Source organism: Gossypium raimondii, chromosome 6 (assembly GCF_025698545.1).
Source record: "Gossypium raimondii isolate GPD5lz chromosome 6, ASM2569854v1, whole genome shotgun sequence".
NCBI classification, from domain to species: domain Eukaryota; kingdom Viridiplantae; phylum Streptophyta; class Magnoliopsida; order Malvales; family Malvaceae; genus Gossypium; species Gossypium raimondii.
In genome coordinates this window covers 57,472,488-57,485,238 of record NC_068570.1, presented here as the reverse complement: position 1 = coordinate 57,485,238, position 12,751 = coordinate 57,472,488, and the positions used below count along the sequence as shown (strand labels likewise).

General features: G+C 42.8%; 2 protein-coding genes across 2 annotated transcripts; both read left to right on the top strand.

Annotated features, from left to right (window-relative positions):
* Positions 1 to 4,048: 4,048 nt before the first annotated feature.
* On the top strand, positions 4,049 to 5,819 carry LOC105772146 (uncharacterized). Its single transcript, XM_052632105.1, has 3 exons — positions 4,049 to 4,646; positions 4,713 to 5,413; positions 5,463 to 5,819. Exons 1-3 carry the CDS (start codon positions 4,049 to 4,051, stop codon positions 5,817 to 5,819), a joined length of 1,656 nt encoding a protein of 551 aa, XP_052488065.1.
* Positions 5,820 to 6,765: 946 nt separating this feature from the next.
* On the top strand, positions 6,766 to 9,529 carry LOC105772145 (uncharacterized). The gene is made up of 3 exons (XM_052632104.1): positions 6,766 to 7,670; positions 7,911 to 8,840; positions 9,385 to 9,529. The coding sequence occupies exons 1-3, from the start codon at positions 6,766 to 6,768 to the stop codon at positions 9,527 to 9,529; spliced, it is 1,980 nt and encodes a 659-aa protein (XP_052488064.1).
* The last annotated feature ends 3,222 nt before the right edge of the window (positions 9,530 to 12,751 follow it).

Here is a 12,751-nt window from a genome sequence, read left to right as displayed (position 1 = left end):
CGAGCCATAAACTGATTATATTTGTTTTTGTGTCGAAAATCAAAAGTTTTAAAAAATTCATGAGTTCCCCTCGTTCATCGTTTTTTCATCTTGGTATGTTGGTAACCTTGCATTTGCATTTTGCATTTTACCCTTAAGTGGGAGCGAGAAACTAGTCCTTCGTGAGGTTTTCACCTCCGTGCAGGGTAGTGGACCGCTTCCGGGATACATCCGTACCTATGTCTTCGTGAGATTTTCATCTCCGTGCAGCCATAGGGAAATGTGTCCCCCTGAACCGAACTCGATCCACATGAGCCTATAATGGGTGAGGATCGAGGAATCTGCTGGTTTGGGTACCCTTACTCTAGAAACTAAACCTCATATAGTGAGCTTTAGGAACTTGACCTAGGTAGAACCATCCCAAAACCCTAGGGGATTCCTGCTTAGGTGTTTCTTGCTATTTTATGTTTGTTTATATCTTTATATGTGATATTGACTTGGGTTTCTTTTGTTTTATTTGCATGACATCATGATAGCATAACATTTTATCCTAAAAGGGCGTTAGTTCAAATTCGGTTGCTAGACAGAAAGCTTATCATGGAAAAAGGGTTTCTTGATAAGGTGGAAGATAATGCGTCTGTCCAAACTTGATGCGAGACAACACTGACATGAGAAAGGTGATAGTTTGGCCGAAGGATATGTGTCAGAGTTGTGGGACTTCACTCGTGTTAGTGTGGCTCAGAATAACCTACAGGAACTAAAGGAAATTTGGGACCGGTGGAATGATGAGATCAAGCAGCTCTTCTATTCTAGCTATGGAGATCTACCTTACTTACTCGACGTAAAGGTGGACAAGCACCTGTTCCGTGCCTTAGCCCAATTTTGGAACCCTGCTTATAACTGTTTCACCTTTGGAAGTGTTGATTTAGTGCCTACAGTGGAGGAATATACGGCGTTGCTTCGTTGTTCGAAGATCCAAGTAGATAAAGCCTACTCGAGAGCTGCTAATGCCCTAGCCTTTTCGAAGAAACTAATGAATATTACGGGGATGAGTGAGCAATGGGTCGCAGCACGAATCAAACAAAAGGGAGATAGTAAATGCATTCCTTGGAGGAACCTAAAAGATTTAATTCTTGCACACCCGGATATGAGGAAGAAGGTTGATGTCTTTGCCTTGGGTATTTACGGCTTAGTTGTCTTTCCTAAAGCCTTGGGACATATTGATGAAGCAGTCATTGACCTTTTTGACCGTTTTGACAAGGGGGTTACACCGGTTCCAGCAATTTTGGTAGAAACCTTCAGATCTCTGAATGAGTGTCGAAGAGTTGGTGAGGGTAGATTCATTGGATGCACGCAGCTCCTTTTAGCATGGTTTCACAGTCACTTTTGGAAGGTGGATAAGGTTTCCTATCGGGTCTTTTCTGAAAATTATTCGCCCTTGAAGGAAATAGTGGCATTACCGAGGCAGGATGATATCTCAGAGGAAAAATGGATGGCAACTTTTCAGAATTTTCAAGAAGGGGATATTGAGTGGAGAGCTCCTTGGATGCTGTCAGATAAGATCCTATATAGGTGTGGAGATTTTGATTGGGTTCCCCTACTTGGGATTTGGGGAGCTATTGGTTATGCACCGTTACTGGTATTGAGGCAGTATAGATCAAGGCAGTTCGTACCTACAACCCAAGGATTAGCTCAAAGTGAATTCTCGTATAAGTGTGATGGCTACAAGAAGAGGGTACGAGAAATGACTAATGCTTGGAGGCAGACTCGTCGATTGAAGAGATTGGCAGTAGGTCCATTAGTGACTCCTGAATATATCAGTTGGATAGGTAGGAGGGTCAATGACAACATACCTGTACCAGGTCAAGGAGACTGTCAACTTGTAGGAAAGCATGTACATATGGTCCCCTCTGAGCTAGAAATCATAAAACAAGATTTTGAAAGAAGAAATTCTGAGCTTGAGAAGAAGATAGGGCAAATGGAAGAGGAAAAGATGAGTCTGAAGCTGGATGTGGATGTTCAGAAGCTGGAAACCGAAGGCCTGAGGAAAGAAAAGCGCAAAGCTGAGGAGGATTTGAATAGCTTGAAGACGGATTATAAGAGGCTACGTATGTCAATGAGAACTGCTGGATTGGGAAAAACCTCAGAACAATGGCGTCAAGAAGTTCAAGAAGAAAAGGTTAAGGCTGATAGGTGGGAAAAGAGATTTCAGGAGACTCGAAAGCAAAATAAGTCCTTTGAGAGGAGTTTGTCCGAAAGCCAGAGCGAAAAGGATGAATTAAAAGCTAGGGTGGCCGAACTGGAGGCAATGTTACAAGACTATGAAGCTAGAATTGAACATCTGGAAGCAAATGAAGATCATCAAAGTGAACAGCTTCACTATCTTCAGGATCAAGTTGCAAGCAGGGATCACATCATGGGAGAAGCTGTAGTTCAGATTCAAGGGGTAGCTGAGCACTTGTAGACTTTGGCAGTACAAGCTGATGTACTAAGTGTGAAGTATGAATCGGAATCAGATCAGGGGCAGAAGTTGGCATCATTACTTAGGGAGATTAAAGTTCTAAGTGTTAGGGCAAAGCCGTATTTATAGTTGTTTTATGTAAAGAAATTTTTTTCTCTAGTAAAGTTTTCTGAGTGGAATTGAATTATAATTAACGCCTTTTTTGCATTCATCTCATGCATCGCATCATATGCATTAGCATCACATCATATGCATTAAAGACCTTTATTAAATCCTAATAAGTCAAAATTATTGCTCAGTTAACCTGGAAACCAACCAACCAACCCGACACCGATACAGCACTCGAGCAAAGACAAAAGATATGGATCGAGATTAGAAGCTCGAGCATTACTGAAGGAGATGCAAGACCGGCTTGACTACAAATGCGAGAACGGTTAGACAAGATGAAACAGGAGATGTCTGAGAAGATGCGGGAATCTCAAGAGGACATAGTGGCAAAGTTAACCCGACTGATAACTAAGGGAGGTGACAAAGGAAAGGGCCCCATGGCAGATGTCGATGAGGGAAACGATGATGAACTTTTCTATCCTCCAGGTTTCACCCCTCCACATGAGCGAGTTCAAGCTGAATACCCGCGCAAATCCACTGTCACCATCATGCCTCAGTAATTTCGAGCTGGTGTTTCAAACCTCCAAACTGGGCCGGGTTTTAATCCCGAAAATAACCCCGTGAACCCTGCCATTCCGGACTTTGACGAAGTGGCTGAGAAAGAAAGAATAAAGGTGGAATTACCGAAACAGTTAGAGGATCGATGCAAGTGGCTCGAGGAGAAGTTCAAAGCGATGGAAGTCACTGAAAGTTATCGAGGCATTGACGCAAAAGAGCTGAGTTTGGTGCCAGATCTTGTTCTCCCTCATAAGTTTAAGATGCCTGAATTCGAGAAGTACAATGGGACAAGCTGCCCAGCAGCTCACATCACCATGTTCTGCAGACGAATGACGGGTTATGTTAACAACGACCAACTCCTGATACACTGTTTCCAAGACAGCCTTACTGGGGCAACATCCAAGTGGTACAATCAGTTGAGTCGTGCCACGATTGGATCATGGAGGGACTTGGCACAATCATTCATGAAACAATATAGTCATGTGACTGACATGGCTCCTGACAGAATCACCCTTCAGAACATGGAGAAAAAACCGAGTGAAAGCTTCAGGCAGTACGCACAGAGATGGAGGAGGTCGCGATCAAGTTCACCACCGCTCTGAAAAGGAAATGACCATGTTGTTCATTAACACCCTGAAGGCACCGTTCATTACACATATGTTAGGAAGTGCCACAAAAAGCTTTCCTGATATAGTCATGAACGGTGAGATGATTGAGAACGCCATCAGGAGTGGGAAGATCGATGTTGGAGAGAGTAACAGAAGATCGGCCTCGAGGAGGAAGGAGAGTGAAGTGAACAACACGAGCATGTACAACAAGGGTTACTCGAAGTCAGTAACAGTGAGTCAGCCAGGAAAGGTGGCTGCCAGTCAGTAAAATTCGTCGAGACAGGAGGTCAGTACAAGGCGAAATGTTGAGAGGCCCCAATTCACGCCAATTCCTATGTCGTACAGGGAATTATACCGAAACTTATTCGACGCACATGTAGTTTCCCCTTTCTATCTGAAGCCCTTACAGCCCCCGTACCCCAAATGGTACGACACAAATGCACAGTGCGACTATCATGCGGGAATTACGGGGCATTCCATAGAAAATTGTACCGCTTTCAAGAAGTTGGTTGAAAGGCTCATTGGTATGGGTGTCGTTAAATTTGATGAAGCCACCAAAGCAGAAAATCCATTACCAAACCATACCGACAGCGGGGTCAATATGGTGGGCGAAGACAGAAGAATCAAGGTAGATATTGCGGATGTAAAGACTCCTTTGAGAAGGGTCTGGATGGAGATGGTGAAAAGGGGACTAATCGTCTCAGAAGGAAGCTGTGAAAGGAAGAGAAATTACTGTGAGTTCCACCATGAAGTGGGGCATGAAATCCAAGAATGTACGGAGTTCAGAGCCCTGATACAAGACATGATGGACAATAGGGAGGTGAAATTCTGTGAAGGAGTTCAAGAGGAAAGTGATGTATGCGCATCAGAGTTGGCGTTGGGGGTCCCGAAGGTTAACCGTCCTGTGGTCATCATCTCGCGACCTCAGAACAGTGAGGTTGGGGCATGAACAACACCAAAAGTAATCATTCAAAAACTGACCGTGTTTACTTACAAAGATAACAGGAGGGTTCCTTGGAATTACGATTGTAATGTGACAATCCCGGGGAAGGAGGATGTAATCAATAGAGAGAAGCAGGATGAAGGAAGGCACCACGAACAGATGAAAGCACGAGTCGAGCCAATAGGAGAGGAAACTTCAGTTGAAAAAAAGAAGAACGTGGTCAAACCCGAATTGTTGGTCAATGAACCAATCAAAGAGGAGGAAGCTAGAGAGTTCTTAAAGTTCATAAAGCATAGCGAGTACAGTGTTGTGGAACAGCTGCACAAACAACCTGCTCGCATATCTATGCTAGCTTTACTCCTGAACTCGGAGGGACATCGGAATGCACTACTGAAGGTGCTAAATGAAACTTATGTGGCCGACGATATCTCTGTTAACAAGTTGGATCGACTAGTCGGTAATATACGCGCTGATAATTTCATCTCCTTTAGCGATGATGAAATACCACCTGGGGGTATGGGATCTACTAGAGCTTTACACATCACTGCAAGGTGTAAAGGATACATATTACCGGGAATTCTGATAGATAATGGATCGGCATTAAATGTATTGCCCCTGTCCACACTCAACAGGCTACCTATGGATAGCTCGCATATGAAATCGTGTCAGAATGTGGTGAGAGCATTTGATGGCACCGAGAGGAAAGTCATGGGAAGAATTGACATACCCTTGTTAATCGGCCCAACTGTCTATGAGGTAGACTTCTTGGTTATGGACATCAAGCCTTCTTAAAGTTGCCTATTAGGAAGGCCGTGGATTCATTCAACAGTGCTTGATGCGCCATCGTTACATCAAAAGCGAAAGCGGTGTCGAGAGGGGTAGGGTAGTGACGATAGATGCTGAGGAGGATATCATTGCATCTGTAACTAACGATGCGCCTTATTTGGAGATGAGGGATGATGCAATCGAGTGCTCTTTCCGTTCCTTGGAATTTGTAAATGCAACATTCATCCTGGAGAGAAGCAAGATCCCAATGCCGAGAATATCAAAGACCACAAGGATGGGTCTGCAACTGACAGTAGGAAGGGGAGCTTTGCCGAAAAAAGGATTAGGGAAGTATCTTCAGGGCCAAGTTGAGGCTCCAGTAGTGAAAGACAAGTAGGACCGTTTTGGCTTAGGATACAAGCCAGATGCTAGGCAGAGGAAAATAGAGCAAGAAAAGAAGCGTGAGAGAAGAAGGGCTCGTTTGACAGGGGATGAAGTCGAATTGGAACCCATGACCTTTCCTCACCTATCCAAGACTTTTGTATCGGGAGGTTTCCTCTATCAAGGGGTCAGAAGTATTAACACGGAGCTAGGGAGTATTCATGCCGTGTATAAAGAAGCGACGCGAGGAAGAGCCTTGCCAGATATTCGTCCTTACGAGTCAGAAAGGGAGCTAAACAACTGGACTGCAGAAGAAATACCTGTAGTTTTTAGGGTTTCCTCAGAGTAATGTCCAAAACACCCTTATTGCTTTCTAGCCTAGAAGTGATAAGGATTCCTTTGTGAAATAGGCTCATGTCCAGAAAATCGTTATTTTAATAAAGTTCATATTTGCGGTCATTTTTGGAGCAAATCTTTCTTTACAGTGAATTTTTTCCAAACCCCACTTGCATTTCATGCATGACCATAGTGCACTGAACAAATTCCTGAATCCATTTTGTCTTTATAACAGGTCTTACAATATCAATGATACGAATGCCACTCTTACAAATTCAGAGTCCCCTTTTGAACGAAATATGTGTTTAGAGGGATCGCATGATTTTGAGGATGACGAGGACTGTGGTTTGTCTCCTGACTTGTTGAAGATGGTAGAAATGGCCGAGAAGCAAATCCTACCCCACAGGGAATCAATAGAAATTATGAGCTTGGAGGAAGGTAAAGAGGTGAAGATCGGGTCGAATATCTCTGCAAAGACAAAACAAGACCTCATCGAATTACTCCGAGAGTTCAAGGACGTGTTTGCATGGTCATACCAGGATATGCCGGGATTGAGTACTGACATCGTAGTCCATCGTCTTCCTATAAGAGAAGATTGCAAGCCAGTGTAGCAAAAGCTCAGAAGAATGAGGCCTGATATCGTGTTGAAGATAAAGGAGGAGGTCCAAAAGCAGTTTGATGCCAGATTTCTGCAAGAGGTCAAGTATTCTGAGTGGGTGGCCAACATTGTACCAGTTCCGAAGAAGGACGGGAAGGTGCGAATGTGTGTGGACTACAGGGATTTGAATAAGTCTAGTCCAAAGGACAACTTCCCATTGCCCCACATCGACACATTGGTAGACAATACTGCGGGCTTTTCATTATTTTCCTTCATGGATGGCTTTTCGGGGTACAATCAGATAAAGATGCATCCTGATGACATGAGAAAGACTACGTTCATTACGTTATGGGGGACATTTTGTTATAAAGTGATGCCGTTTGGATTAAAGAATGCGGGAGCGACATATCAAAGAGCTATGGTAGCCTTGTTCCATGATATGATGCACAGGGAAATCGAAGTTTATGTTGACGATATGATCGCGAAGTCCAGAACGGAGGAGGAAAATGTGCAGGTCTTGAGAAAATTATTCTTAAGATTGAGAAAGTTCCAGCTCAAGCTTAATCCGGCGAAATGTACTTTTGGGGCCAAGTCAGGAAAATTGTTAGGCTTTGTGGTCAGTGAAAAGGGAATCGAGATTGACCTAGACAAAGTCAAGGCAATACGAGATTTACCTCCACCTCGCACTCAGAAAGAAGTTCGAGATTTCCTTGGAAGACTGAATTACATCGCTAGGTTCATTTCACAACTGACTGAGAAATGTGACACTATATTTCGTCTCCTGAAGAAACATAATCCTGGTACTTGGGATGAGGAATGCGAAGAAGCTTTTAACAAGGTGAAGCGGTATTTGTCTAATACTCCAGTGCTGTCACCACCTAACCCGGATAGGCCTCTGATATTGTATCTAACGGTATTCGACAATTCCATGGGGTGTGTGTTAGGTCAACATGATGAAACGGGGAGGAAAGAAAGGGCGATATATTATCTCAGCAAGAAATTCACTGACTGTGAAATGAGATATTCGCCTATTGAGAAATTATGTTGTGCTTTGATTTGGACAACCCGAAGATTAAGGCAGTACATGTTATACCATACGACTTGGCTGATCTCAAAGTTAGACCCGTTAAAGTATATGATGGAGTCAACTGCTTTGAATGGGAGAATGGCCAGATGGCAGATCTTACTGTCTGAATTTGATATTGTCTATGTGAGCCAAAAGGCTGTGAAAGGGAGTGCAATTGCTGACTTTCTAGCTAGCAGGGCTTTGGAGGATTACGAACCGTTAAGTTTTGATTTTCCGAATGAAGACTTGTTGTATGTAGCCTCTACTGAAGAAAGTTCCCAAGAAGGTCACAGTTGGAAGCTAAACTTTGATGGAGCCTCGAACGCTGTGGGCAATGGAGTTGGGGCAGTCTTAGTATCCCCGAATGGTGATCATTATCCTTTCACCTGCAAATTGGATTTTGATTGTACAAACAATATGGCAGAATACGAAGCGTGCATCATGGGTATTCATGCAGCTATAGAGCGAGGAATCAAAGTGCTAGAGGTCTATGGAGATTCAGCATTGGTGATATATCAGCTCAGGGGTGAATGGGAAACGAGAGATCCCAAATTAATCGGTTATCGAAAGTTGGTCCTCGAATTGATTAAGGAGTTTGAGGACATCACCTTTTGCTATCTCCCACGAGATGAGAACCAGATGGCTGATGCACTAGCTACCTTAGCTTCTATGATCAAGCTGAACAGACATGGGGATATGAAACTAATCCAAATAAGTATCTATGAAGACCCGGCTCATTGTTACAATATTGAAGAAGGGGAAATCGATGATAGTCCTTGGTATCAGGATATACTACGGTATGTGAAAAATCGTGAGTATCCCGGCCAAGCAACGGAGAATGAAAAGAGGACTCTGAGAAGACTAGCCATTAATTACATCTTAGATGGGGAGATCTTGTACAAGAGGGGAAAAGATCAGGTACTGCTAAGATGTGTGGATGCCGTAGAAGCAAAGAAAATTCTAGAAGAAGTCCATGAGGGCATCTGCAGAACACATGCCAGTGGGTTCACAATGGCTAGGCAGATTATGAGATTCGGGTACTATTGGTCTACCATGGAAGGGGATTGCATCAATCATTCCAGGAAGTGCCATAAATGTCAAATCTATGGTGATAAAATGCATGCACCTCCTTCACCTTTTCATGTCATGACTTCTCCATGGCCTTTCTCCATGTGGGGTATGGATGTTATCGGGCCAATATCGTCGAAGGCTTCAAATGGGCATCGTTTCATATTCGTGGTTATTGACTACTTCACCAAATGGGTAGAGGCGCCCAGATGCTAATGTTACAAAGTCATCAGTCAGTAAGTTCTTGAAGAGAGAGATCATATGTCGGTATGGAATGCCTGAAAGAATCATATTCGACAATGCGTTGAATTTGAATAACAGTTCAATAGCAGAAGTCTGCAGTCAATTCAAGATCAGACATCACAATTCGTCGCCGTATCGCCCAAAAATGAATGGTGCAGTGGAAGCGGCCAATAAAAATATAAAGAAGATTGTGGGGAAGATGACTGAGACTTACAGGGACTGGCATGAGAAGTTACCATTTGCCCTCCTTGCTTATCGAACGTCAATTAGGACCTCCACCGGGGCAACGCCTTTCTCCTTAGTTTATGGCATGGAGGCAGTCTTGCCCATCGAAGTTGAAATCCCTTCTCTCCGGGTCTTGTCTGAGCTACAATTGGTGAAGCGGAATGGGTTCAGTCTCAATACGATCAGTTAAACTTGATAGAGGGAAAAAGGCTAAAAGCTGTTCAGCATGGTCAGATGTACCAGAAAAGAATGATGTGAGCCTACAACAAGAAGGTCCGACCTAGGAAATTTCACGAGGGAGACCTGGTGTTGAGAAAAATTCTTCCTCTACAAAAAGATTTTAGGGGGAAATGGATGCCGAATTGGGAGGGCCCTTATGTTGTAAAAAATGCCTTTTCTGGAGGAGCCTTGATCCTAGCTGAAATGGACGGGAAAAACTTGCCTAATCCGATAAATTCAGATTCGGTGAAGAGGTACTTTACTTGAAGAAAGGAGGGAACCAAGGTGAAAACCCGCAAAGGGCGCTTTGATTCCAAAAAAAAAATGGAGAGGCTAAGGTGAAAACCCGCAAAGGGCACCTTAAGACCAAAGGGGATTTGAGTTGAAAACCTGAAAAGGGCGGCTCAAATTTTGATCGTCACGTGGTAGTCTTATTGTACCTGAATTGGCAGAAAGGAATAGACGGTGTCTTGGGGCATTAGCAAAATACTGTGAATATCCTAAACACGTGTTGAATTCAGAAGGGTCTTCGAAAATTTGTACAGAGAAATTCAAAGCTACGATATCTGGGGCACCTGTTCATAGTATTTGTATTGAATTCGTTGTTTTAGAATATTTCATTCTTCTTCAATATAAGTGTCCCCAGACAATTCTTCTATCATTGACAATCCATTGCGAGTTATGTTCCCAAATTAATTCATCGTTGTAATCTTTTCGCAAACATGTTGCATTAGAGTAACGATTAATGGACTAGTAAAATTTTCACAAGAGAAGTTTTTCATATTACACTAGAAATTTCTAAATAATGCAGGAGCCTGAAGCAGGACTATTGTTTAGACTTCACCGGGTTAAAAGGTCGAAGATATCTAGGGGTCAAGAGTCAAGATTAAGATTTCCAAGTTTTGACGAAATGTTGTTGTCACAAAGGAAGCCTTAATGAGCAATAATGACTTTAAACATTCAATATTCATTTTTCATGACATAACATTCAAATGTCATTCACACACGTCTAGTTAGGAGCATTTGATTCATTTGATCATGACATCCTAATCACTAGGCATAATTAGGTTCATATACACGTCATGTTCCACAGAGAACAGGTCGGTGGAATCATAAAACCTTATCTCCCGAAGTTGCAGTGGAGCAGGGTGAAAGATAACAGTCTTCATGTACTGGCGTGAAGTAGATCAGAGATCAGAAGAAAGCGGATCTTGCCTTCCCATACTGGTGGTGAAGCAGATCAAAGAAAGCAAATCTTGTCTTCATGTACTGGCGTGAAGTAGATCAAAGAAACAGATCTTGTCTCCCCATACTGGTGGTGGAGTAGGTCGAAGAAAACAGATCGTGTCTTCATGTACTGGCGTGAAGTAGATCAAAGATAGTAGGTCCTGTCTTCCTATATTGGTAGCGAAGTGGATCGAATATACATATTTTATTTTCCCATACCGGCGGTGAAATAGATTGAAGATTACAGATTTTGCCTCCCTAAGCAGTAGTGGAGCAGATCGAAGATGGCGGATTTTACCTCCCTGAAGTTTCAGTGGAGTATATTGAAGTCAATAATTCTACCTCCCCGGTCGGCAGTGGAATCGATTGAAAAAGCAGATTTTGTCTTCATGTATTGGCGTGAAGTAGATCGAAGAAAGTAGATCTTGTCTTCCCATACTGGTGGCGAAGTAGATCGAAGATACAAGTCTTATCTCCCTGAATTTGCAAGGGAGCAAACAGAAGTATACCAATCCTATCTCCTTAAAGTTGCAATGGAGTGGATTAAAATCGCAGATCTCATCTCTCTGAAGTTGCAGTAGAGCAGATCGCATCAGATTTATCTTTAAGTTGTAGCAGAACAAATTGAAACTACAAGTCTTATCTCCCTGAAGTTGCAATGGAGTAGATTAAAGATAACAAACTGAGAAGCTACAGCATACGAATCTTATCTCCCTGACATTGCAGTGGAGTAGATTGAAACGCTAATTCATGTACCTCTGAGGATGCAGTAGGAAGGAATGAAGCTACTTGAAGAAGAAAAGCACCGAAAAAGTCAAGGCTCGGGCACAATTGGGCTTTTAGTCTTTGCTCTATTCCCGTTACACGACAATGAGCAAAGAGGGGCAACTGTACAAAGCCCAAATTGCCCGGGCCACTAAAACCAAATAAACAAGCCCAAAATGCAGGCCCAAAACAACTCCTAGCCCAGCAAAAAGTAAATCAACCCAAACCCTAGGCAGACTCCCCTCTCCAGCCGCATCTGCCTTAGTGCCGCAGCCTCCATGCCTCCAGCAACTCCTCCAAACGCCGCACAACTCGGAGATCGACCCCTCTCCACGCACGTCACCTGCGAAAACGTAGACTCAAAGAGTCCAAAGAAAAACAAACAACAAAAATGTTTAATATTTGTTTTTTTTTTCATTTTTTCGGGCTATAAAAGCCTTTGAAATCTTTAAAAGTGACGGATCGGGGAATAGGGAGAGAAATAGACAAAAAGAATAGAACGAAAACATTGAAAATACAATTTTTCTAAGGTTTTTTTTGGTTTTTTAGCAGTGTCCCTAATATTTTATTTACGTATATTTCTTTTATTTTATTCTGTTTTATTTTTCTTTTTCTTCGTTTTAAAATAACAAATAAAAAGAGAAAACCTTACCTGAGTGGGGGTCGGAACCAGTGCCGGAATCTAGGCCGTCGGAATCGCCTAGGCGGCGACGCGAGGAGGCATGGGTATTAAACCCTAGCAGAGCGCCAGAAGGGTTTTTTTTTCTCTTCTCTGAGTTTTTTTTCTTTTAATTGATTGTAAATGATTCTTTTTGAAAGGAAAATCTGTTTTAAATATCAATCAAAACGGCGCCGTTTTAGCCAGGCTTGACCCGCGCGGTGACCCGACTCGGAGGGGAGGATCCGCGCGCTCTGACGTCAGATGGGATAATTGCGCTACTGGCCCCTCTCCTTTTGCAACGTGCTTCAATTAAACCAGTTTTATTTTGTTTTAAATTGGGCCGCATACTCGGTGTCTGTTTCGATTTAGTCCCTTTCTGCGCAGCGTTTTGGAAGGAGGGATATTTCCCCTTTTGGTCCTCCATTGTTTCCTGCGCATTCAATTGGGTCCTTTTATTTATTTCGAATTTATCCCCGATTTTTCGTCTTTTGTTCAATTTAATCCACTTTTTCTTTTTAAACTTTTTTTTATTTAATTATT